The sequence below is a fragment of the Hermetia illucens genome, chromosome 5 (genome assembly GCF_905115235.1).
Source record: "Hermetia illucens chromosome 5, iHerIll2.2.curated.20191125, whole genome shotgun sequence".
NCBI lineage: Eukaryota > Metazoa > Arthropoda > Insecta > Diptera > Stratiomyidae > Hermetia > Hermetia illucens.
In genome coordinates this window covers 32,609,420-32,632,661 of record NC_051853.1, presented here as the reverse complement: position 1 = coordinate 32,632,661, position 23,242 = coordinate 32,609,420, and the positions used below count along the sequence as shown (strand labels likewise).

The following is a 23,242-nucleotide window of genomic DNA, read 5'->3' as shown; positions in this document are numbered from 1 at the left end:
TGCAGCCTCGAACTATTGTTACAAGTGATGCTCGGCAAATTGGTGACAATTTCACGGTGATATGCGATGAAAATCGAAAAAATGATTAAGTTTTACTGAAAGGAAAATGAAAACTTGGTTGTGGCGCATGAAAGATACACAGAAAGGTTACTTCTTTGAGGAAAAGCCAAAGACTCTTGCAAGTGTTCATGGTGTAGTGAGTTTAGGTAATAGGTAATTAAGAATGATGTAAGAAGTAAATATGCAAGATTTCAAAGAAACTTGGCAAAACCGGAAGAGTCTGTCTTTATAAGAAGTGTAGTTAGCGAAACCTTCTCAGATACGTTTCCTTTGATTGAGTGGGTTCCTATTTCGGAAAAATCTTATCAGGAGAAACTCTGCAATCTTGTTATACTTTGCTGTAAGAGTATCTGTGTATCTGGGTCAATCTGGGAATATGATTGCTATCACATTACTATAATCAAAGCTTCATTAACATGGGAAACTGAAAGATAGGTCAAAATTCATCCCATCCTCTAGTGGTCCATATTTGCTGAGATTCGTCCCAGAACTCGGGGAAGATTATTGCTTGTCTCCGAATTGAAATTGCTATGAAATGACTACATGTTCTACCCCAAGAAAAGATGGCACAAAAGGTCGCTTATTTCACTTGGCGAAAAGATAACGATGCGATCGGAAATGCTAAAAGCGTAAAGCAAAGGCCATAAGTGGTGCGCCCTAAGATGCTGAGAAGTGGAAAAAAGATGAATGAACTTTTTGGGATCGGATAAAGTCTACCAAACATTTTTACCTTAGAAGAAGGATACAAATAGCAATAACTGTTTTCACTAAAGATAAATATGTGGAACACCTTGCCTCATCGGAAAGGAAAGATGGTCCTGGATATGAACAGCATGTTAATGGAATTGAACGAATTAAGAGTTAAAAGAGCCGACAGTTTCTACAGAAAAAATAGGTAATTTTAAGCCGACAAGGCAAAGGCTACCCTTAAAAACAGGAGAATCTCATCAAGTTTAAAGGCTCAGATTGGTCTCCACTTGATACTAAATAAGTCGGGCAATCCAAAGCTGGACACTTCAGGTATGAAAAGTGTATTCCTTTTATAGAGGTATTTGAGTGTGCATTTGCCCCATTAATACGTAACACGTTATCTATGCATATATTATGTAAAAATTTCCACTTTCAAGTTATATTGACATTCAAAGTCTTAAATTTGTAAAGAAGTGAAAATTTTGACCAATTATAACTTTATTAGTAATAGTGCTATTTCCACCAAAATTGCTAGGATCATGCTCTATATTATAGCCTACATTGCTGCAATTGAACATTGGTACTGCATTGGTACTAGAACGAACTTGAGGGAGGGTTTTATTTGAACAGATATCGGTATGTAGGGTATTCCGAAGCCTAGGCACCATATAGTGGCAGGTTCTTAATTTTTTTCAAGATTTTTCGGTTGATTAGCTTCTGAGAATGGGCCCTTTAAATAAATGATCACTTTCAAACCCCCACACTCCCCACCTTTTCAACAAATCTCAAAACTTAAACCGGCTCCGAGACCTTTCATTTGATACCCCACATCATCCCCACCCTCACTACTGTGGAACATCGTGCATAATGATGTACCCTCCCCACATCATGAACCTTCCTAGTTCCCACCTTTCCACTAAATATGATGTCAATCGCTACAACCGTCTCCGAGAAACATGCGTGTGACAGACAGACAGACAAACAGACAGGCAGGTGGGGTAGCGCCTATAAAACCGTCGCTGGACGATTCAGATACCGTTCATCTCTGCAGATTAATCCAGGAGTTATTTCCCCAGCAAGAGGGGGGTACTAACACCCTCCAGCGCCCCTTGAATGTGACGCCGATTCCACCACTTACCAGGGACCAGCTGCTGAAGATCTACAGCCGAATAGGCGACAACGAAACCCCAGGTCTGGATGGCATACCGAGTACGATCTTCAAACTTGAATATATTCGCGAACCATTGATGTCATCTAAATGGTTACTGGGTTGGGCGAAAATGCAATTCACGGAAGGGTTTGTATCAGCAAATATTGCATGATGGTCATCCTAGATGTGAGGAATGGATTCAACTCGGCCAATTGGTACCTTATACGAAAGCCTCTGACGAAGATTGGTGTTCCCACCTACCTCGTTGCTATTATCGCTAGCTACTTGCAAGCGCGGACGCTCTGGTATAATACCGATGATGGACCCAAGGAGTACGTTGTTTCCGCGGGTGTCCCACAGGGCTCTGTACTGGGCCCACTACTGTGGAACATCATGTGTAATGATGTTCTTAACCTTCCGGTTCCGAAGGAGGCCACGGTGATGGGTTATGCCGATGATATAGCACTGGTTGTGGTCGCAAAGCATCTCGAAAATGCGAAGCAATCAGTGTTGTTAAGGTTTGGTTAGAGAGTGCTGGACTGGCATTCGCAGAGGGAAAGATGAAAGCGGACCTCATCACTAAGCACCGCGGAAAACTCAACTCAACTCAACTCAAACTCAACTCTTTAAACTTTCAATCGTCTACAACGACCTATTTAGTTAACTAATGTACAATTATGGTTATTGAGGTCATAAAGCATCTTACTCTACATGTAAAAAATTAAATAATAATAATAACAGTCACATATTTCTAAATATCTAATTCAATAGCCGAAAAATCAGCCATTTTTATAAAAAAAAAGTAAAACTCGAGTATCTCTAGGTCGACTTATCCTGTAACCACATATACAGGGTTACAGGATAAGTGACCAGCATCATTAGACAAGAATTTGTTCATGGAATTGAAGGAGAGCTGGAAGAGTCCACAAAAAAAAACCTAGGTAATTTTAAGCCGATAAGACAAGGTCTACCAATGTAAACAATCGAGTCTCATCGGGCTTCAAGACTCAGAGTGGTCCACATTTGACACCGAAGAAAGTTGTGGAAACACATCGACCCCAATAATTAATTACCATAAGCAAGATGAGAACAGGTTGACCCTGTTTCATACTAAGAAATTCAAAGTGAAACTTTTATATACATTAAATGGACCTCAAACAAGGAGATGCAGATAATAGTTAGTTAATTAAAGATTGCAGTTTTGAATGAGAGTATATGTTGCATAAGTCCGAGAACCATTTTGTTTGGATGAATGGACATATTGAACGCGGAAACGACGATGTGTGTAGAGGAGTACTCTACCTTCTTTGCCCAAAAACAGTTATTACTTCTATGTAAAACGACAATTTCCGAAAATTGGTTGGGATCAAAAAAAATTCCTAACTGACCTCAATTTCCAGACAGAAATGATTCCATTCCCGGTATGCAAAGAGGCTCACAGTTCCAACGAAATATCGTATGAATAGATACAACCGTTTTCGAGGAAAGCGCGTGTGACCGACAATAACTAACTTGCAGCTAGACAAAAAGAAGACCGATTTTAATGAAATTTTGTTTTCCTCAAAACTTCGTAAGCGATTCTAAACAATGTAAAATCAGCACATCTTCGATGAAAGTCGCACCATCAACAGGCATAATTTGATAAGATGGATCCCGAAAAAGTACTCGTTTACGAGAGGATAAACATCTCCAACAATAGCCAAAAGAATGAACAAGGATTTTGACAAACGGTTAAAAAGGTGACAAATTAATTCCACTTTTGGGTTGGCGAGGGAAACAGATCCTGGCGAAAATAGCAACAACTCCGCCACAGTACACTGCGTGATGAGAAGTTGGCTCGGAATTGTATCGCATCTGGTTAAGTACCTTTGGATGATATGATTAGAAAAAGAGGATGATTTCAAAGGAGCACCCGCCTTATGTGCGGCAACTGGAAAGGTATTTCAATGTTTTCTGCTGTTGCCAAGATGGTAACTAAAATAATTCTGGATTGCATCAAGAACCATCTCGGAAGTTTGATCTAGCATTACTAGAGAGTGAGAAATGCTTCCTGAAAAACCCTTGCTTTTTGAGTTAGTAGAACAGCCAAGCACGTGAAGACCACTGGATATGACCGAAACATGAAACTCAAGAAGTATTCAGAAATGGAAAAAAATTGTGAATAGACCTATAGTTAGTCGACCCAGGTTATTTCCCCTTCTCATCGTAGTTTGGCTTAGTGAAGGCATTTGTGGAGACTTTATATAAGGAAAATGAGAGCTTTCAATCAATTTTTTGCCTTTCCTCCCATGTCTTTCAGGGAGTTTCAAATTTCTTTGCTGAACCTCAAACTTGAACCTTCATCCGTGGAGAAGAACTTTCCAGAATGAATAAGAACAACTGATTTACATTGGAGATAACATAAGCGAGACTCCTGAGCTGGCACCTTGATAAATTCCCGAAAGCCTTGTAACTCTTACTGATGACCAAGAAGGATGCTTTCATCAAGATCTAAAGAGTATCAAAGAGCGCTACTATGGGCGAGGGTAGGAATACGCCGGCGTATTACCGCTGGAGCGTGAAACGAATTGTCCTTGACAAATACAAAGGCCAAACGGAAATTCTTGCCTGGTAGGACCTGCACGCGACTTATACAATTGTGGGATGACGACTTTGACGTTCAGACCAATCTTGACAAGTGAATTCTGGTTAGCACATAGGACTACAATAGAACTTGAAATTCAAGCATAGGATATCGCATTACTTAAATATACGAACGTGAACCTGAAAATGAAAAATAGAAAAATACCGACTCGGCCGCGCATCGATCGGCGGAACTTAAGACCCAAGAGCCGGGATGGAATGGAAAAATCCACGACGATAGGATTGGTCAGTGTTTCTACTGCTCAGGTTGTAAGAAGACGCGGTCTATGGGGGTTTCCACTCTACCTTGACATCCTCTAGCTATCATACTTGAGTATACCCCTAATCTTAAGCGTAAGTTTGATTGGGAGTCAAAACGAGAATGGAAGTGAAAAATCTTAACAGCTTCGCAAGGAGACAGGCTATCCTATATGTTTCCTAATTAATCCCGCGCAAAACGTTGGTTTTCAAGACTAAGAGTACATGCTAATCCAACTCGGGCGGTAGTGATTTGACTTGATAGCCTCAAAAATGTTGACAGTGGGTGCCAGGATAAATATCCGAGATAAGATGATTTTCGTTTTGCTTTGGGATGCTTATAATCTGTGCAGCTCCCAGATGGTTAAATAATATGAACAAGCAAGAACTAATAGCTACAGCAATTTTTTTAAGAATCATGGACGGAATTTTGTAAACCCCAATAGGCATTTCATATTTTTTCTGCTAATTTGATAAATTATATCAGCGAGTCTCTTTGGGAGGAGGAGGTGGTGACTTCTCGATATTAAAATACTGAGGATTGAAAGGCCTTGTTAATGCATTGAATTACACTTCAAAGCTTTGGTCAAGAATATGGGGAATTGAGTGATACATTGATTTTCAATAGGAAGCCAAGCCGAGCACTTGTTAAAAACTAAAAGAGGGACGAAGACGGCTACAGTTTCTTACCAGGTCAGAGACAACTCTTCAGACGCTGCCTCACCTCTGCCCTGGGAGCAGCGTGACCGAAGCGGCTCACAGATGCTATATAATTCACAAATCACGACAAGGGTGCGAATTATATTCAACGTAAATCCTCCCACAGTTCAGACCAAGCTTGGCAAGCGTATAGCATCTGCGAGCCGCTTCGGTCACGCTGCTCCCAGGGCAGAGGTGAGGCAGCGTCTGAAGTGTTATCTCTGCCTGGTAAGAAACCGTAGCAGTCTTCGTCCCTCTTTTAGTTTTGGAAACTTGGGTGTTAAACCCAAATTGAGGAGTCAGTGGACCATCAAGAGTGGGAGCAAGTTGCTCTCCATTTGGTCCGATCCGGCATCAATTGGATACGGACTTAGGACTTCCCAATCCCTAAAACAACTTGTTAAAATATCCCCGAAATTTCAATTTCAATTTCATTATAACGTCTAATTCAGTTTTAAAGATTTTGAAGCGCATCTTTGACAGACACATTAATGACCACATTATCGCAATTGAATCGTGTATTGTCTTGTTAATACCAGAGTTTTTGGCAAACTTAATTTCAACAACGTTGTTAATGCTATTGTTTGTATGTCGTTGTTATCGCTTGATTTTAGTTAGAAAAAAAAAAGTAAATTTTCTTGAAATGTCGAACAAAAATTTTTATTTCTCATACACCAATATTTTGGGGACCAGTTGTCCTTATTCTCAGTGAGTTTTAGTTTTGACCTTCATCAGTAAACACACACGAAGAAATTTGAAGTTCAACTGCAAAATGGTCGGCCATACCTGATGATGTATTACAGGATTTCACCTGGAGACTTTGTTTGGTTTCATCAGACAGCAGGAAGTAGTCGTGGATAGTCTAACTACTTTGTCTTCTCGATGCATCTGGCAAACCCGTCTGAATATTAGTGAGCAAAAGAAGATCGGGGATCTATTTTAGCAGGGTTTCCCAGTTATATTGGCAGCCTTGTCGCCACAGAAAGTGTGCTTCAAGCTGAGCTTAACTCCATAAATTAAAAATAAGTTTAATTGCGTTGTTGAGCCACTGTGTGTTTAACTGAAAATTTCTCAGTTGCCTTCGCGGTTTCCCGTCTGGCTATCATTTCCTTATAAGCTGGAAACCCACATTAGCCTGCAGGGTGCCCAGTTTACCCGCAGTTGTAGGAATCCCCAACTTCCGTCGTGTGGCTTGAGCATTCCCTATCCAGCAATTTTGGGTCATATACCCGAAGTTTTGGCAGTTGTAACATTACACTTCCTCCACTAATTTCGCCTTTTCGAGGGTAATCTTTTGATGAAGGGTGTACTTCACCTTGAAAACTTCACTTAGCTCTCGAGGGGGCTTTTAGTTAGCTAAAAAAACACCGGATTGAGATTTGATAGGGAGTCAGGGATTCTTATCTTTCCTGATCACAAAATTTGCAACCGGACAAGAAGTGAGTTCGGCCTTAATTTCTTCAGGGTTAGTTTCCCTGTGAAGACCACAAGTAATTATGGACTGAGTTCTAAAGGATGGAGGGGTGCTTGTAGTGGCTCTAGGTCCTTGCTCTTTGATAAACGAAAAAATTTTGGAATGGTTCCCTATGGACTCCGAAAAAATGAGGATTCTATCATCCCTCATGTTTTTAGGGTCGCCTTTAGGCCCTTGTCCTTTTGTGTTTTCAGTAACTGTGGGACATTAATATTATATGCCCTAATTGGAGGAACTGCTTCACTTTTGGGCTTTAAGGCACTGGATGCGGAGGAGACACTGCCACTTAGCATTTGGGGAAACCGTTTCCTATTTTGACGTTTTCCGACGTTGACGTTGGCTACTGGACGTGGCTCGGGCAATGGAGGGAAATGAGCTAGAACTTCTATTGACTTTGTCAAGAGTTCAATGTGCTGTTCCTCGTTTATAGCGGTAGATAGTGTCGTCAGCGTAGATTGCGGGGATTTCACGGTGTCCCTAAGTTTGCCGGCCGTTTTCGTCAGCAGTTCGATTTGCCATTTTGCCGTAACACATCATCATACATGGCTCGCATCTCGTCGAACTCGCTGACCTCCACATGCATTTGTTGCTGTGATTCGAAGTCATTGCTAATTTCGTCATCGCATGGCATGGGTAACTTCGACCCCACGCCATCTTCGGAAACTTCGTTAATACGCTAAATGTAATTGCGCAGTACTCATTACCTGAAATTGCTAAAATCTATTTTTTAAAAGAATCTATTTTTATAAAAGAAAAGGAAAATTAATTTTGAAAATTGCTGGGTACAGAGTGCCTGAAACTTTGTTTGCAGGTCGCGTTCTCAGTCTCTGCTCCTAAAATCTGAGAGTTAATAGCGGCGGTGAGAACTTTCCCAGAGTAGAAACAGATACAAGTTTGTGGCAGTCCACTTTCAGCGAACCTAAAAAAAGCATATTCTACCCAGGGCAGCAGTGAGTGCTGCAGCGTCGTCCACTCTGTTGATCATGATGGATCCGAGTCCCTCCCGGTTGAGAAGACGACATTATTAGGCTGGATCAGTGGTATAATTGGCTTTGATTAAGTCCTTAGTGAAATCATTCGCAATTCCTTTTGTCAATGGGGCACGACCCAAAAGTTGAATAAAGAAAAGGTAGGTAGGTTACACTAGAAAAAGACTTCCACTTCTGTTTTAAGGTGGAGAGGTGCTAATGAATATATATAGTTCCTCGTAATGTTCACTGCTTTCACAACTTACAAAACTTTCAACTGACCTGCTCCGTCATCGACTGGAATGTAAAACCAGTTTCCAACGGAATGAATTTTCACTGCTCCGCTAACAACTAAGTACAACTCCCTTGAAGTCCCCACCATCACTTGCGCTTTCACTAGTCAATTCGGGAAGATAGCTAAAAGACTTCTGGTATGTCAACCTCCCTTTCGTCATTGCCAAAAATCATGCATGAAACAACCCAAAGGATAATCAAAATGGATTAAACCGATGACAAAAGTTGTGGAACTAAATTAAAAAAAAAAAATAATGGTTAGTCAGTGCCCCTGGCTACCCAGGAAAAATCAACCACAGGTTGCACCTCATTTGATATCTCTTTCGACATCAATTGCAATTGAGGCACGGACTTCGCTCCTAGCAGGTCCACACGGAATTGCACCTCAAATGAACCTCCTGCAACATCGATTGTGATTGGGGCACGGCCCTTGGGATTCGCTCTTAGTAACCGGCAGGTCCGAGTGAATAAAATTCGCCAATCATTTAAATTTATTGGCTAGCTTTGCCCTTGAAATTCACATTAGTTGTAGTTTCTAAAAATGTAATTTTCTGAGTCATTACAGGTAGACCTTTTGTTGAACGCCATTTTAACAGCTAGGACTCATATATTCGTAGGGGTCCTTCAAAGCTTCACTCCACAAAAAAATAAACTACTTACTAGTTACTTGAGCCACTGCCGAATCTTTGGGTTCTCAATAGAAATTTCAAAGTTTTCATTGAAGGACAATATACAGGCAGCCCTCGTGTTTCGAAAGGGAGCAAAATTGGACTTAGAAAACCCTGATCCCTAAATCAGGACTCATAATATTTTTGTTACTATGTAAGTAATAAATAAAAGATCTTTAAGGAGAAATACATATCTGAGATTTCAAAATCTATGTTGATAAGCTCCACCATCAAAGATATCGGAGTTTTTACCTCAAATTGACAGTACCTTCTAACTTGACAATATCCTCTCCAAAATTTGAAATAAATTTGCATTATGCGAGTATCAAGTCCTTTTGATCTAATCGAAATTATTTTTGAATAAATTTGTATTTATCTGATAATTATTGAATTAAAGTGTCGCTATTTATGAGCAACAATGAGTCAAAAAGAGTTCGTGCTAGACATAATTGTCAATAAATTAGAATTGAAGGATGATCAAATAAAAGATACAAAAAATCTTCTTGTGAAATTTAGTTTCGATGATATCCAGTTGGATATTACAACAAGTCGTATAAATGTTGCGGATTTTGGGGAAGGGAGAAGTGTTGAATTCTCATCAACTTTGGAGGATTTAAAGAGAAAACTAAGAACGACTCCATTGGAGCTAACGATTCTTAATCCGAATGTCAATGCCGACTCTGGTGGTGACAAATCCGAAGCAAAATCCAACAGTAAAGTGATTGAACATGCTGGAGAAGGAAATGACGGAGACACCAACTCAGAAAAGACTGAGCTGAACAGCACGTTCAAATTAGGGACTTACACTGACAAGACCCCATCAAATATTATTGGTAAATTTCCAAAAAATTATAAAATTTTAAGGACCTTGCATGGTTTGATAACTTCCTTCCAGGGTCTGTATCCTGCAATTGGCCTTCAGCTCTCATTGAGAAGCTTAAAGATAACTGCACGGCAGTTATTCCACATATTCAAGTTTGTGACATTAAACGAAATGACGATGTTGTTGGGAACATCACATTGGGGATCATGCTGCACTGCAAATGCGAGGAGCGACCCTCAACCACTGACCGTCCCTACACCAACGATCGTGGTATTTTAACTGCCTTCGAAAACATCCACAAGGAAATCGAGAAAAACGATGTTTTCTTTGTTATTGGTAAGAAACCTGAAGAACGTGATGATCCAATTTCCGACTTTTTGCGAGAAGTCGCTCCTTGCTCTGAATCTAATAGACACCCCGTTCGACTGAATACAAGTAGATACAAATTTCTTAGAGGGACTTTGGTAAAAGATTGTGACGCCCTGAACAATGATGTTTGTGGACAACAAGGAGGATGTCCTGATTGGGTAACCAAAAAATTGTCTTTTTATGCGGACAAGTATGTAAAGGACATTTTCAAAATTTTAAGTATCAACCACCAGCGAGGCCCGCCGAAATTTTTAAGAACAAAGAAAAACGACGATCCTGTCATTGTGACATCGCGCAATTAGAGCTGGTAAATAAAGGACGATTATCTACCAAAGGTACAAATTGGTATTCATCTACGAAAATAACTTTAATAATAAGTTTTTTCTCTGATTGCATTACTTAGTGAGGAAACAAAGTGGAAAACCTGATAGAAAAGTGAAAGAAAATGTATGCCACCCTGGTAAGTTTCATGAAACTATTGAAACTTTTAACAATCAAATAAGATTTAAATTAAGAATACTATACCACCTAACTAAAACTAGTTTAACCAGGAGTTTTAGGCTTTATATCAAAGCTCAGCTTCACCACTTAATCGTAGTTTGCGCAGGTTGGAATAGTGAAGGTTCCAATTCATTGTCTAAAGTATGAAACCGTAGCTGCCAAAGTCGGCCTTTGAGTCGTACCGAATTGTAAACCGAAATGAGATAGCCAATATTGCTAAAAGTTTAGGCCAATTTCACTAGCTAGTTAACACCAGCGAATATGAAATGACCATGGCACTTAAGGCGTTTCTATCATATTTTCTCGATTGTGAGTGCAACGCTATATCCATCTCGAATGTCCTCATTTCGAACATAATTTTGGCTAGTTGTCAGGTTACGACAGCGTTGGTTTGCGGAATAAATTGACAGCACCCTCAAACTTCGGTAGCTTGCTGTGTCAACTTCTTTCAGGTCCGTCATCAGAAACCCTGTTTTATTCAGATTTAGCCATAGATGATGCTGCATGAGGAAACCATTCCAAAGTTTCTAGAGATCAACTATGCTCTAAGACGCGAGGTAGTATCCACAACAAGAAAGCAGAGGGGTAGTAAAGGAACAATCCTCGATGAATTCAAACGAAGATCCGAAGTGGATGTGATGTATCCGGCTTCGTTCCAAATCTGATCCTTGCATCTTGGTAAAATAGTTTAACCTATCGGACAAGATCATGTAACAGTAGATTCAAACCAGACGACTTTGTATGGCGTGGGTCCAACGCCTTCTCTCTTCTCTCTCTTGACATGGCTACTTTTTAACGAAATTCAATGCATGCTCCTGGTCAGCCCCCCGAAACACCTGTCATCAGGAGAGATCAAACGGTTGATTAACGTCGCTTTCGTCATTTTCTTGATTGGGTAAGATGTAGTGACTTATGAACTCACTTAATGAAGCACCATAAATAACATAGACCGCACCATTCGCCTAACGGTGAGCATGGGCGTGGTACGAAAATGATTATATGCTCGTTGGTTTTAAGAAGGAAGTTTTGATGGAGATACTTCAGCACATTGTTCGAAGAATAGTTTTATTCTTGGTATGCTCCTGATTGGAAACACCAAGGAATTTGATCCATCTGTTTGTTTTTAAGGTTTTGTGTAAACACAAAACCTTATTAAAATCGGTTTACCGTCTGTCTGTCTGTCTGTCTGTCTGTCTGTCTGTCTGTCCGTCTGTCTGTCTGTCTGTCTGTCTGTCTGTCTGTCTGTCTGTCTGTCCGTCACACGCATTTTTCTCAGAAACGGTTACAGCGATTGACACCAAATTTGGTAGAAAGTTGGGAACTGTGAACGCTCACGCATACAGTGAGTTACATCCTCTTACGTCGAATTTAAGGGGGGGTCCCCATACATGCAAAAGGGGGGTGTAATTTTTTTTTTCGTCAAATATAGTCATGTGGGGTATCAAATTAAAGGTCTCGGTTGGTACTTTTCGAAAACGGTCTTAGTTTTGACATTTGTTTAAAAGGTTAGGAGTGCGGGGGGTTGAAAGTGACCATTCCTTTACGGGGGCCATTCTCAGAAACTACCCAACCGAAAAATCTGAAAAAAATCAAGAGGCTGCCACTATATGGTGCCTGGGCTCCGAAATACCTTCCACACTGATGAGTATTGGCTGATTGACTGGTGTTAGGTTAGACGTGTTGATCAGAAAGCAAAAGTAGCAATGGGTAGCTTACCCTTGAAGAAAGAGTAACATTTCCATTGTATGGCCCAGGCCAATGAAGAAAGATTGGAAGCTTCCGGGAAAGTTCTGAAAGGGCTCAAAATCATATTTCATTAAACAGCGATGGCATGTAACCATGATTGATTGATGGGTTAGTTGCTAAATTTAGTTGCGCGGGGGGGGGGGGGGGGGGGGGGGGGGGTTAAGGCTATATTGAATTGAATAGAATAATGTTGTCGATTTTGGAATATTGTAGTATCCGTTGAAGAAAGGTCGGCAGTTTAACTCAGTCAGCTATTCATCATCATCAACGGCGCAACAACCAGTATCCGGTCTGGGCCTGCCTTAATAAAAAGACTCCAGACATCCCGGTTTTCCACCAGAGTCCACAAATTCGATATCTCTAAAAGCTGTCTGAGGTCCAGGTGTACGCCATCGCTCCATCTCAGGCAGGGTCTGCCTCGTCTTCTTTTTCTTCCATAGATATTGCCCTTATAGGTTTTCCTCATCCATACTGATAAAGTGACCCGCACACCGTAACCTATTGAGCCGAATTTTATCCACAACCAGACGGCCATAGCAGATTTTGTCCTTATGTAGGCTACGGAAGTCAGCCATTGCGGTGACTAGATTCTAGCCAGAAAAGCCTGAGAGTTCTGGGAGATGGAACCATATCGTCGAAGTACATATCGCGGCAAACTTCGACAACTTCCAACATCAGAAGCTGCTCTCCAATACAGATCACATCGAGGAAGTTGCAATTTCTGAGAGCTAGAGTATCTTAAGAATAAAGTCTAGGCTTTAAAACTTCGAGCTGAAACTTTGCCCAATATAAAACTTTGATGGTGCTTATAATAAAGCGGCAGAAGCCGGGAAGTGCTGAAGTTTGCATTGGTAAAGGCGTCATTCGCATTCAACCATTAGGGGACATTAGCGGACAATAATACTAAATATAGGCGGTCTGAAGCACAGCGAACGGTTACTTATAGCCTGAGTCGTCAGGTGTGCGGCACCAGTGGGCACATCACTAACCAGCATCATAGAAAATCATAGACTGTTCCAAGGTGTATGTCGACTCAGCGCAATTCGAACATGCTGAGCCTACCGGACAACATCGTATGAGGAAACATGCATAACTGCAGAAATGATCTATGTAGATAAACATCCTAACGTAACTGGGCGAATAAGGTGACAAATTGCATGAGTCCAGGCGAATACACAAGCTTACAGCAAACCGAGAAGACTTTACACAGGAAGAACAGCTTCAGCGACAAAGGGACACGGAATCTCATTGGCATATTGATGTAACCTAGATGGTTTTCTTGCGTGTTTTTCTTCATCCCAACAGGAAAGGGATGCATCCGAAAGATTGATCTCGGATACATCTACTTATTTCCTCCTCACTTCCTAGGGGAGCAAACGTGGATCTATTGCCGAGAATGTTGTGCATGTTAGCTTCCACCAAGTTTCACATAGAGGAATTTGACGGATACTGCCACGTACTCGCAGCCCCTGATAGCCATGTGCTCGCAACTACATAGGCTCACACCAATGCACTGCATCACATATATAACACCAACATCAGCCCTTATGCGCAGAATTTTGTTCGCGCAACTCTCGTCGCGATCAAAACTGTGCAAGACTTTTCCGTCACCATAAAATTTCAGAGAATGTGCTGAAAGTTGAATCTCCTGTGTATAGTCTTCTTACTCCAAACATAAGTATGCATATAGACTACATGAAGTCGCGGGGAGGCGAGTTATGATTTAAGGCAGCTCTCAAGTGGATCGTGTGGGTAAACGGATTTGGTTTGGATGAACAGCTGATTATCATACATGCGAAGGTACAGTTAAAGAAACCCTCAGACTGAACTAGGATTCCGCTGCGGTCAACTATACGATATGACGAGATGCAGTATGGACCGCAGTGGTTGCAACAGTAAAACGGATGCACCAGCGAAGGCCCTGTGAGTTCAGGTTTATGAATGTACTGAAAATCTTCCCTACTTGTTGTAGGAGGCGATTAAAAGAGATAGAAATTTGTGGGCCAGCAACCTGCAAATTGAGAAACTTTATTGCTACTGAAACGTCAACAAAGCCTCTGATAGGAACTAACTTCACATCAGTCTTTGAATGGTTTCTGGAATGTACTCACAATGAAAGCGACAATGTTCACTGTTTCCAACTCGAACAAGAATTCCAACGATATAAGCTGGATACTCTAGGTCTAAGCGAAATAAGATGATGCACACCTCTCTTCCTTGCGGCAATGTGTTTTGTACTTTGGAAAGCCAAGTGGTAGCAAACGCGAATCCAATGTCAGGTTGCTTCCCACTTCTATTGTAAGGTGCGCTCTCTTGACGTGGGGTCCGATTTCTGACAGATTTCTGAACACAAAATTCCAACTCAGGTCCAAGAGCATCACAATTCTAAAGTGCGCCAACAAAAACTTTCGATATAGTGGATAAGGATGCTTTCTACGAGCAATTACGCACAGTTCAAGGACGCCTTCTAATGATGACATCGGGATCGTACATGTGATAGCGAAACACGGTCTTAGTGACCGTAACGATAATGGTGCGAGGTTTGTGGATTTCTACAATTTCCATCGCCTCGTCATTGGTGGCGTATTGTTCGAACACAGAGCCTTCCATAAGGTTAGTTGGGTTTCAACTGACGGTAATAGCAATCACATCAACCACTTCGCGATCAGCAGTGGATTTAGGAGTTGCCTCCTGTGCGTAACAAATGAAACGCTGGCATCGGCTTTGAAAGGAATCACCATTTGATAGTCGCTTACGTTCGCTTGCGTGCTATGTCCGCCACTTCTCGCAGGGTTGGAGAGCTGCGACCCCTCAAGTTCGATATATGATGCTGTTGCTCGATAGTGGCAGAGTTATCTTGCTGATCGGACGGCAGATATACTGAGTAGCACCTGAGAATATCAATGGGGATTAGGATGCTATCAGAAATTCCTTTTTCTCGGTTGCTACGCAAGTCCTCCGCCACGCCCTGGCTAGATCTGGAGTGAAGAAACTAAAAGCTATTATCAGAGCGACATATGATGGCGCGCAGTACCACGTACTGCACTGAGGTAAAATTTCGGAAGATTTTAAGGTCCAAAGCGGAGTCCGCCAAGGCTGCGTCTTGTCACCGATATTATTTCTTCTTGCTTCTTGTTATCAGTGGCATTCTTCATGCTGCATTGTCCAGAGGTTCAATGGACTATGACATCTTTCTTCAAATACGTCGACTACGCTGATGACGTTTGTTTGCTCTCACCAGGTTGTAGACCTTGGCTCTAGATGGCTCTAGATTTGGCAAAAAAAGGCAAGTAGAGTTTGACTGTTTATGTTCAACAACAAAATTAAGGTTCTCAGTCTGACGGGTCATCGCAGCCTTCCTACCTGCATTAATGGATAGACCATGGAACTTCATGGAACGCCCATCAAAATGTAAAAAATAGAGCCCAGCATAGGTAAAGGAAGTACCCTTCAATATCTGGCCGCCTTAATTAATTTGAACACAAAATGTTCGATTTGTATCCACGAAATTCTCCATTAACGTGAAAAAAGTGAGCATTTTGTCAATAATTTACCATAAGTGCCTAAAACATGAGGGACAAGTGCACCTTCAAAAAAATAATCTATAGTCTAATCACAGCCTCTTGTTATGGAAAAAATGTATTTCTAATTATTTATTACTGTATTACTAATAGCAAATTTCCCAACTAGTTGAAATGCCCCAAGAAGAAATCAATCCCACGAAGATGCTTCACCAAATATTGGAAGATCGCCTCAAATTGTATGAACGTGAACAAGAAAAACTTGGCAAAGGTCGTCAAGATGCTACCAACCTTCAAGCGAAGGATACGCTTCCAATTAGGTGAGTCAATTAATTACCTCTCAAATGTCTTTACACCCTCTCACCACCTTCGCAGATATTGTATCAAATGTTGCCAAAATTTAACATTTCAAGCCAAATTTGCGCCATGTCCTAACTGTGGATATCGTCCTTCTAAAAAAACTGTTTTTAGAAAAGATGAAACTGCAGAGGACATCGCCCAAGAATGGGACTCAGACGAAAAATGTTTCTTGGAAAACAACGGCTTCAGCAAATACGACCATTGCACATGTCATGAAAGGGGAGATCGTAAGAATAAGGATCGAAAATGCTTGTATTGCCGAATTAGGAAAATTTGCGATGAAGTCACGGACTTCGGCCCGCAAAATGAAAGTTTGACAAGTCCTCGTAAGGATCGCATCCTTTCAGAAAGTGATAGGGACGCAGATAATGAAGATGCTTTGTGCGATGAAATTATAGCAGAATATGGCGATGATCCTAATAAACAAATTCCTAAGAAAAAAATATGGAAAGGGGGAGCTGAAGCGCCAAGGCTCTCACTTATCATGGACTTCATGAAACAGCAAATCGCACCACCTATAGAAGAGCCTTTAAATGAGAGTGTAAAGTCTAGAAAAGGTAAACCAAAGAAGGATTTAGAAAAAACAACTATGACGGTAAAACAGAGGAAACCAAGTAAAAACGAGGAGCAGGAGATAGCTAGTCTGTCAAGAGAGGAACGAATAAAGAAAATGATGGCGAGTATATGTGACCCAGAGCCTGAAAAACCGTAAATAACCATTTAATTATCAATCAATCCACTCTTGTAATCTTGTTGACACTTTTCCTTACAGACCTAAGAAAACCAAACCTAAAACTATCAAACAACTAATGAAAGAAATGAAACGAAAATACCGTCACCGCTATTGCTATCCAAAACGGAAGCCCGTTCTAAAGTCTGCTTTCAATCACGACGAATGCGTACCTGAAAGTTGCCGCGTTCCAGCAAACATGGGTTGGCTCTGGAATCGTGATGCGAAAGCCATGAAAAGAGGCTGGCGGCCAGGAAAAATTGGTCGTTCAATTCGAGAACTGATGACATATTTCCTGACTGAGTTTCCAGTCGACACTCTACCAACAACTCAAGAAACTACTGCCTTAAAAAGGCCATCACTTCTTCCCGAGCCTGAAGAGGAGCTGGTCCAAAAACCCACGCTCCATATTCAGAAGCGTTATGGGAAATATTTCGTAACGATGCATCCACTGAAATCGGAACAAGAACTAAAACGAAGTGCTGATCCTTACGCAAAGGCTGACCCGATCCAATTCATTGTCACAAAGGATCCCATTGAACTGAAACGACGCCAAATCAAGCGCTACCTAAAGGAAATCGGCTTTAAGAAATGTGAATGCAATGAACCGATTTCGAAATGCACTTGCCGTAGTTACATAGAGAAAGAGCGTCTAGAGAACTCCCTTAAGGACATTTGTGACGTATTGCAAACATCAACTCTGAAAGACATGCTTTGCTTATCGGACACTACAGATAGTGAAAGTCATCTCAACATCGAATTCACACCACCAGCGGGAATAATTAAACCACACTTGAAAGAGAAACCCGATATTGCGGAGATGTGCACCCAATATCAGGAAAAAGACTACATCATCGCACTTCCCGAAAGAACTGAAGCAATGATTCGTAAGGAAGCTAGGAAGAAAAAGAGGCATTCTTGTTCTGGACCCATTGCTCAAGGTCCTTGTCAATCAGAATCAAAACAGCGAAAATATCGCAAGGCGAAACATACGACACCTGGATCTCCTGGTAAATCATCAGAAAGGCACTTAGCAGGACAAGATAGAAGACTGCACGGTAAAGACCGCAAAGGAAAGTCCGCTAAGGGTCAAACCGCCAAAGGACAATCCACTAAAAGGCAGACGTCAGCTAAGACTAAGGGAAACAAGAAATAGGTACGACTTAGGTAGGGTTGAAAAGGAAAATGAAAGTGCAACCCAGAGTGTAAATAAGTGTAGTGACTTTTTCCAATTAAATTAATGGCAGTTGAAGAGCAAGAATGAGTAGTAAATTTTTTGATGACATTTTGTATGCGTATTTATTCATTTTAATATTAAAATATATAAACAAACTTTGGATTATGTTCTTTATTAATGGAAAATATCTCAAATCCTTACAGCCACTAATTTCGGATGACGAAGTCTTACCACCTTCGCCAAGTCGAAGAGGATCTGGCCTTTTTATAGTAAGACCGACCGTGAGGGCTTTTAGGCTAGACGCATGCAGGACTACGGCGGTTTGTAAGGAGCATATAAACGATCATACGTTCAGACTCGGAATACTCTACAATTTGCTGGAAGTTGGGAAGAGGAGGGAGAAACCCACAGGCACTTCCGTTGCGCTCTTGCTATATCCAGGCCCCAGACACTAGGTAATCAACTCTCTGAGAACCTCAATGAGATATGCTGATTGCATGCTGGGGAGTCTTCTATCCTTCGTTAACAATAAGGGCTGTCTGTGAGGAGCTAACCAGGCTGGATTCTCTTCCGCTTGCTCTTTGGACAGCGGTCATGATGTTAGGAGTTTGTGGCATCAAAATGGCGCATCACAGCGCTAAACGCGCTCCTCGAAGCGGCCACTGATACCTATCTACCTACCTAGCTACGCATTGAATATCAAACATCCTCCGCATCTCTGTTTTACCTAGCATGAGGTTAGTCGAAACATGAAACACTCATATAAACATAGCTGAATACAGTAGATATCCCCACTTCTCTCTCAACATCGGTGTGATTCAACATACCCTAATTGACTGAGCCAAGAAAAAAAATAAAATTGTGTCCTGATCCATAGTTCAGGTCTGAACTTAGACGAAGTGTTGAAGGATCACTTGATGTCAGACTGGACCAAATGGAGATCCTAATAACTGGTCTTAGCAACCAAGCATTTAGAAGAGAAGAAAATGACTTACGTTTTAATCCGGGGCAGAAGCAACTCATCACACGCTGACTCGTTTCTCTCCTGGGAGCAGCGTGACTGAGAGTGGTTACAGGTGGTAACCGCCCCTTTATATATAATCGTAGACGCCGCGTGAGTGTGAATTATATTGAACGTAAGCCGGGCGAAATTTAAGCCTGAATTTGGGTTCCTAAGTCGACAGTCACTTGAAGTCGGACCGGACCAATTGGAAAGCAACTTGCTGCCCCCCCTCCTTTCACGACCCCTCTTTTTGGGCTTAACACCCAAGTATTTAAACAAGTTGGAATACCGGAAACTGGTGCTTCGGGTATAAAGGTTTCTGACTAAATTGCTAAAATATGCTAATATACTATTCTTAACTTTATTTGTGCAGATATCGGAACCGAATGTATTTGGGGGCCTTGATTTCGTTTACATACAATACATCATTGTGACTTTTTTTCAGATCTTTCGGTTGGATAGGTTCTGATAACGGGACCTGTTAACACTTTTTGAGGATCATATTTTGAGCCCTCCCTCCCTTACATTTCACCTGATATCGAATATGAGGCCAGTTTCGAAAAGTACTAATTGAACCCTTTCATTTGATACCTCACATGGTCATATTCTGTGAAAAAAATTTTACACCCTCCTTTCGCATGTATGGGGACCCCCTTAAATTCAACACAAAATGGCGCTACTTGCTATATATAAAGGGATTCACAGACCGCACATTGTCACCCAATTTCGGAATATTCGTCCGGCTGTTTCCGAATAAATTGGGTGTGACAGACAGCAGGACACCAAATCGATTCAAATGACATTTTGGCTCACACGAAACCTTGCACGTCCTCCAAGATCCTGACGGAAATCATCCAAGCTAGGTTAGAGCCGTAGATAGACAAATTAATTGCTGAATACTAATGTGACTTTCGAAAAGGACGATCCACGGTAGACCAAATGTTCACGGTCAAACAACTACTGGAAAATTGCTATGAGGTCAATATCGATGTGCATCAACTCTTCGTTGACTTCCTTCAAGCATATGATAGCATCAAACGAGAAGTACTAAATCGTATCATGCGCAGGTTCCGCCTACCACAAAAACTGGTACGAATGAGCGAACTGACTGAATCCCATGTAAAGGTGCTTGGCGAGCTAACACAGTGCTTCAAAACGCACTGCGGATTAAATCAAGGTGGACTCACCCCCACCCTTCTTAACCTAGCTCTTGAACATGCTATCCGCAAATTGAAGTTAGGTACCACGGTAACATTGCTTCACAAAGCTTCGCAAATACTGGGATTCACTGACGACATAAACATCATGGCACGTTCAATTACAAACGCCAAGGAAGTATTCCTACATCTAAATGAAGCAGTGTAAGAAGTCGACCTAAGAATTAATGAAAAGAAAACACAATTTATTACCAAATCAAGAAGACGGGTGTCAATACCCCAAGACCTGGCAATGGGCGACTTTTGAAAACGTGGACAACTTTGTGTACTTAGCAGTAAATATTGCGAAGGATGGTCATGAAAAGTACGGAGTTCAGCGACGAATAATAATGGCGTGGAAATCATATTACTCAGTCTTACGGATAATGAAAAGTAAAAGGATGGACAGGAAAAATAGACTCCAAATCTACAAGACCATAATACGGCCTGTGATAGAGAACGGCTATGAAACGTGGACTCTAACGCAGGCGTTAGAAGAGTCCATCGACACACTTGAAAGTAAAGTTCTACGTCGAATACATGAACCAGTAAAAGATAGAGCTGACTGGCGAATTAGATACAATCATTAGTTGTACCAGCTCAGTGATGACCCAGCGTCATCGATAGTGGTGAAGCTACAAAAACTGCAGTGGGCCGGTCACGTGGAACGAATGGACGACAAGCGAATACCTTACAGGGTACGAAGGACCCCGGGCAGTGAAAAGCCACGCAGACGGTGGAAGGACTCCGTGGACGAGGGCAGTAAAAAGCTGCCGAAATTTTCCAGCTGGAGGACGCGATCAAAGGATCGAGATGGTTGGAACAAACCTATCCTAAAGTCAAAGAGCCGGTTTGGCCTATCGACCCATTGAAGAAGAAGTTAACAAGGTCGGTCCCTAAGAACAAACAAGAAACCGTACAAATAAGTCAACATGAACCCATGGCTAAAAGCCTATAGAGCAGCGGTGGCTAAGCTAAATTTGACATGACCAAACGGCCATGATTGAATTGATGAATTGATGCTGTTTTGGTTACCACGATTCATATTCCCTTCAACAGAATCCAGCACAATCAATCTTAATTTAAAAACTTTATTTGCCTTTTAGTTCCAGCTTGATCCTATCGGTATTTAAAATAAGAAGTATACATAGCGGCCCCGAGAGACAGCGTGTTCATGTAGATGAGCCGGTACTGACTTGGTATGAACCAAAAGTTAATAATTTGCGTGGGGGCACAAATACAAACTTGCGCCGTGTATAGCATCCAAAGGTTCAACTTCATCTCCTCAAATATCTCCTTCATCCCTTCAGCAGACATGAATCCAATGGTTAAATAGAATGCTATAAGTGAACTCATGGTGAGCAAGGTCTGGTCGACGAGCAACTTCCTCCCTACATTGGTGAATGTTGGTTCCGGGTAATACTTGTCCAATCTTCGGTATACGAAGTGAGCAAGAGATCCACAAGTATACCCGTCAGCAAGAGCAACTCGCATGGTCCTGGAGTAATCAAATCTATTTCCATCTCTCCGATTGCCGAATTTCCATTGAATAAAAAGATCACCGATGGCTGATATTAAAACAGATGAAGAAATATTAACTAAATACAAATTTTCCTCCTTTAGCAGTACATCTCGAAAGGTTTGCCACTTAGGTACATGTGGACCTGACGCTGTCCTTCTCAACAGGTTCGCTAGAGTTGACACTAAATTAACCATTTTAAAACCTGAAAAACTATTGAAAATTTAGACATTTTGTCCAGAAAATTTGGAAGAGGTGACTCTTAATATAAAAGCAGCTGACTGACAGATATAAAGTCATAGATTTGACAAACCCATTTGAAGATACTGGGCTAGAAAATTTGGTTCGGAGTTTTCTCTATAAAGTAGTTCTGACCTTTTGCTCATAACTGGTTTGGTGTAGGGATGGGACTTCACCTTTACCGGTATAATTGCGCAAGCGGTTAAAAACTCATGCCAGTCAAATCCAATCTTTACAAGCCCTTGAAGTTTTAAATAACAAAATCCTTTACTTAAGCTCTCCACTGCCATTGTTTCCCCAACTTGACACTTTTATTCTCTTGTTCAATGAGAAGCCTTTTTGCCTTTCAGCATCCTGCAAGAGTCTGAAGGAATCGTTTGCTTGCCCTCCATTTAGGTTTTGACTAAGCCTGGTCATGAGTGTGGGATGAGGAACAGCCCAGCGATAGCCCTCCCTGCACTGGAGAAGGTGCTAATAAGACCCCAAGCCAAGGTGGAACAGCATACGCCGAGGACTGTGTGGCCAATGGGGAGCTTGGTTTTTAGAATGCGAACTCTGAATACCTTGGGCACCTTCAGTTTCAAATAAGACCTGGCCGGCTAGCCAGGATGGACATTCTTCCCAAACTGCTCTCGTGGGACCAAGACATATACTCAATCATCGAAAAGACAAATAAACCGACGGGCGAAGAAGAGGTTGTGATGCCAGGCACATCATCGAAGGATGAGCTGATGGCATCCAGCCAGGAAACCCTAGCCGTAGCACCGTTGTGCTGAAACCAACCGCAGGCACCTCTCGGAACGAGGGGCAGACGGACTGGTGGCTTCCAGCCTGGAATCCACTGCCGACAAGCTGGAACTCTCAACGTCGGGGGATTCCCCAAAAGTAAAAACCAGCAAGAACGTCGGTCACTAGAAATGCGGTAAGAAGCGAAAATCCACTGGTGTCCTGCTCAAGAGCCAGTACCAACAGGCCATGCATATTCTCAACAAGATTGCTAAGAATATGGAGACCGGTACTGCCGACTAGCTGTATGAAAAGGACGTCACTAAATACCAAGCGATTGTTCAGGAATATAAAAGCAAACGCCAGGCAGACGAGCACAAGGTGAAGTACGCCGCTCTCAAACGCAATCGATCTTAAGACAAGGTCGAATAAAAAGACAGGCGGAGCA

The 23,242-nt window shown here is 41.7% G+C and overlaps 2 protein-coding genes across 2 annotated transcripts; one reads left to right on the top strand and one right to left on the bottom strand.

Annotated features, from left to right (window-relative positions):
* Window positions 1-9,185: 9,185 nt before the first annotated feature.
* On the top strand, window positions 9,186-18,217 carry LOC119657023. Its single transcript, XM_038063772.1, has 7 exons — window positions 9,186-9,716; window positions 9,779-10,233; window positions 10,296-10,410; window positions 10,479-10,535; window positions 16,013-16,163; window positions 16,219-16,911; window positions 16,976-18,217. The coding sequence occupies exons 1-7, from the start codon at window positions 9,302-9,304 to the stop codon at window positions 18,087-18,089; spliced, it is 3,000 nt and encodes a 999-aa protein (XP_037919700.1). The 5' UTR covers window positions 9,186-9,301; the 3' UTR covers window positions 18,090-18,217.
* Window positions 18,218-21,388: 3,171 nt separating this feature from the next.
* LOC119657635 (mpv17-like protein 2) lies at window positions 21,389-22,109 on the bottom strand. The gene has a single exon (XM_038064640.1). The coding sequence runs from the start codon at window positions 22,023-22,025 to the stop codon at window positions 21,429-21,431; it is 597 nt and encodes a 198-aa protein (XP_037920568.1). The 5' UTR covers window positions 22,026-22,109; the 3' UTR covers window positions 21,389-21,428.
* Between the last annotated feature and the right edge of the window lie 1,133 nt (window positions 22,110-23,242).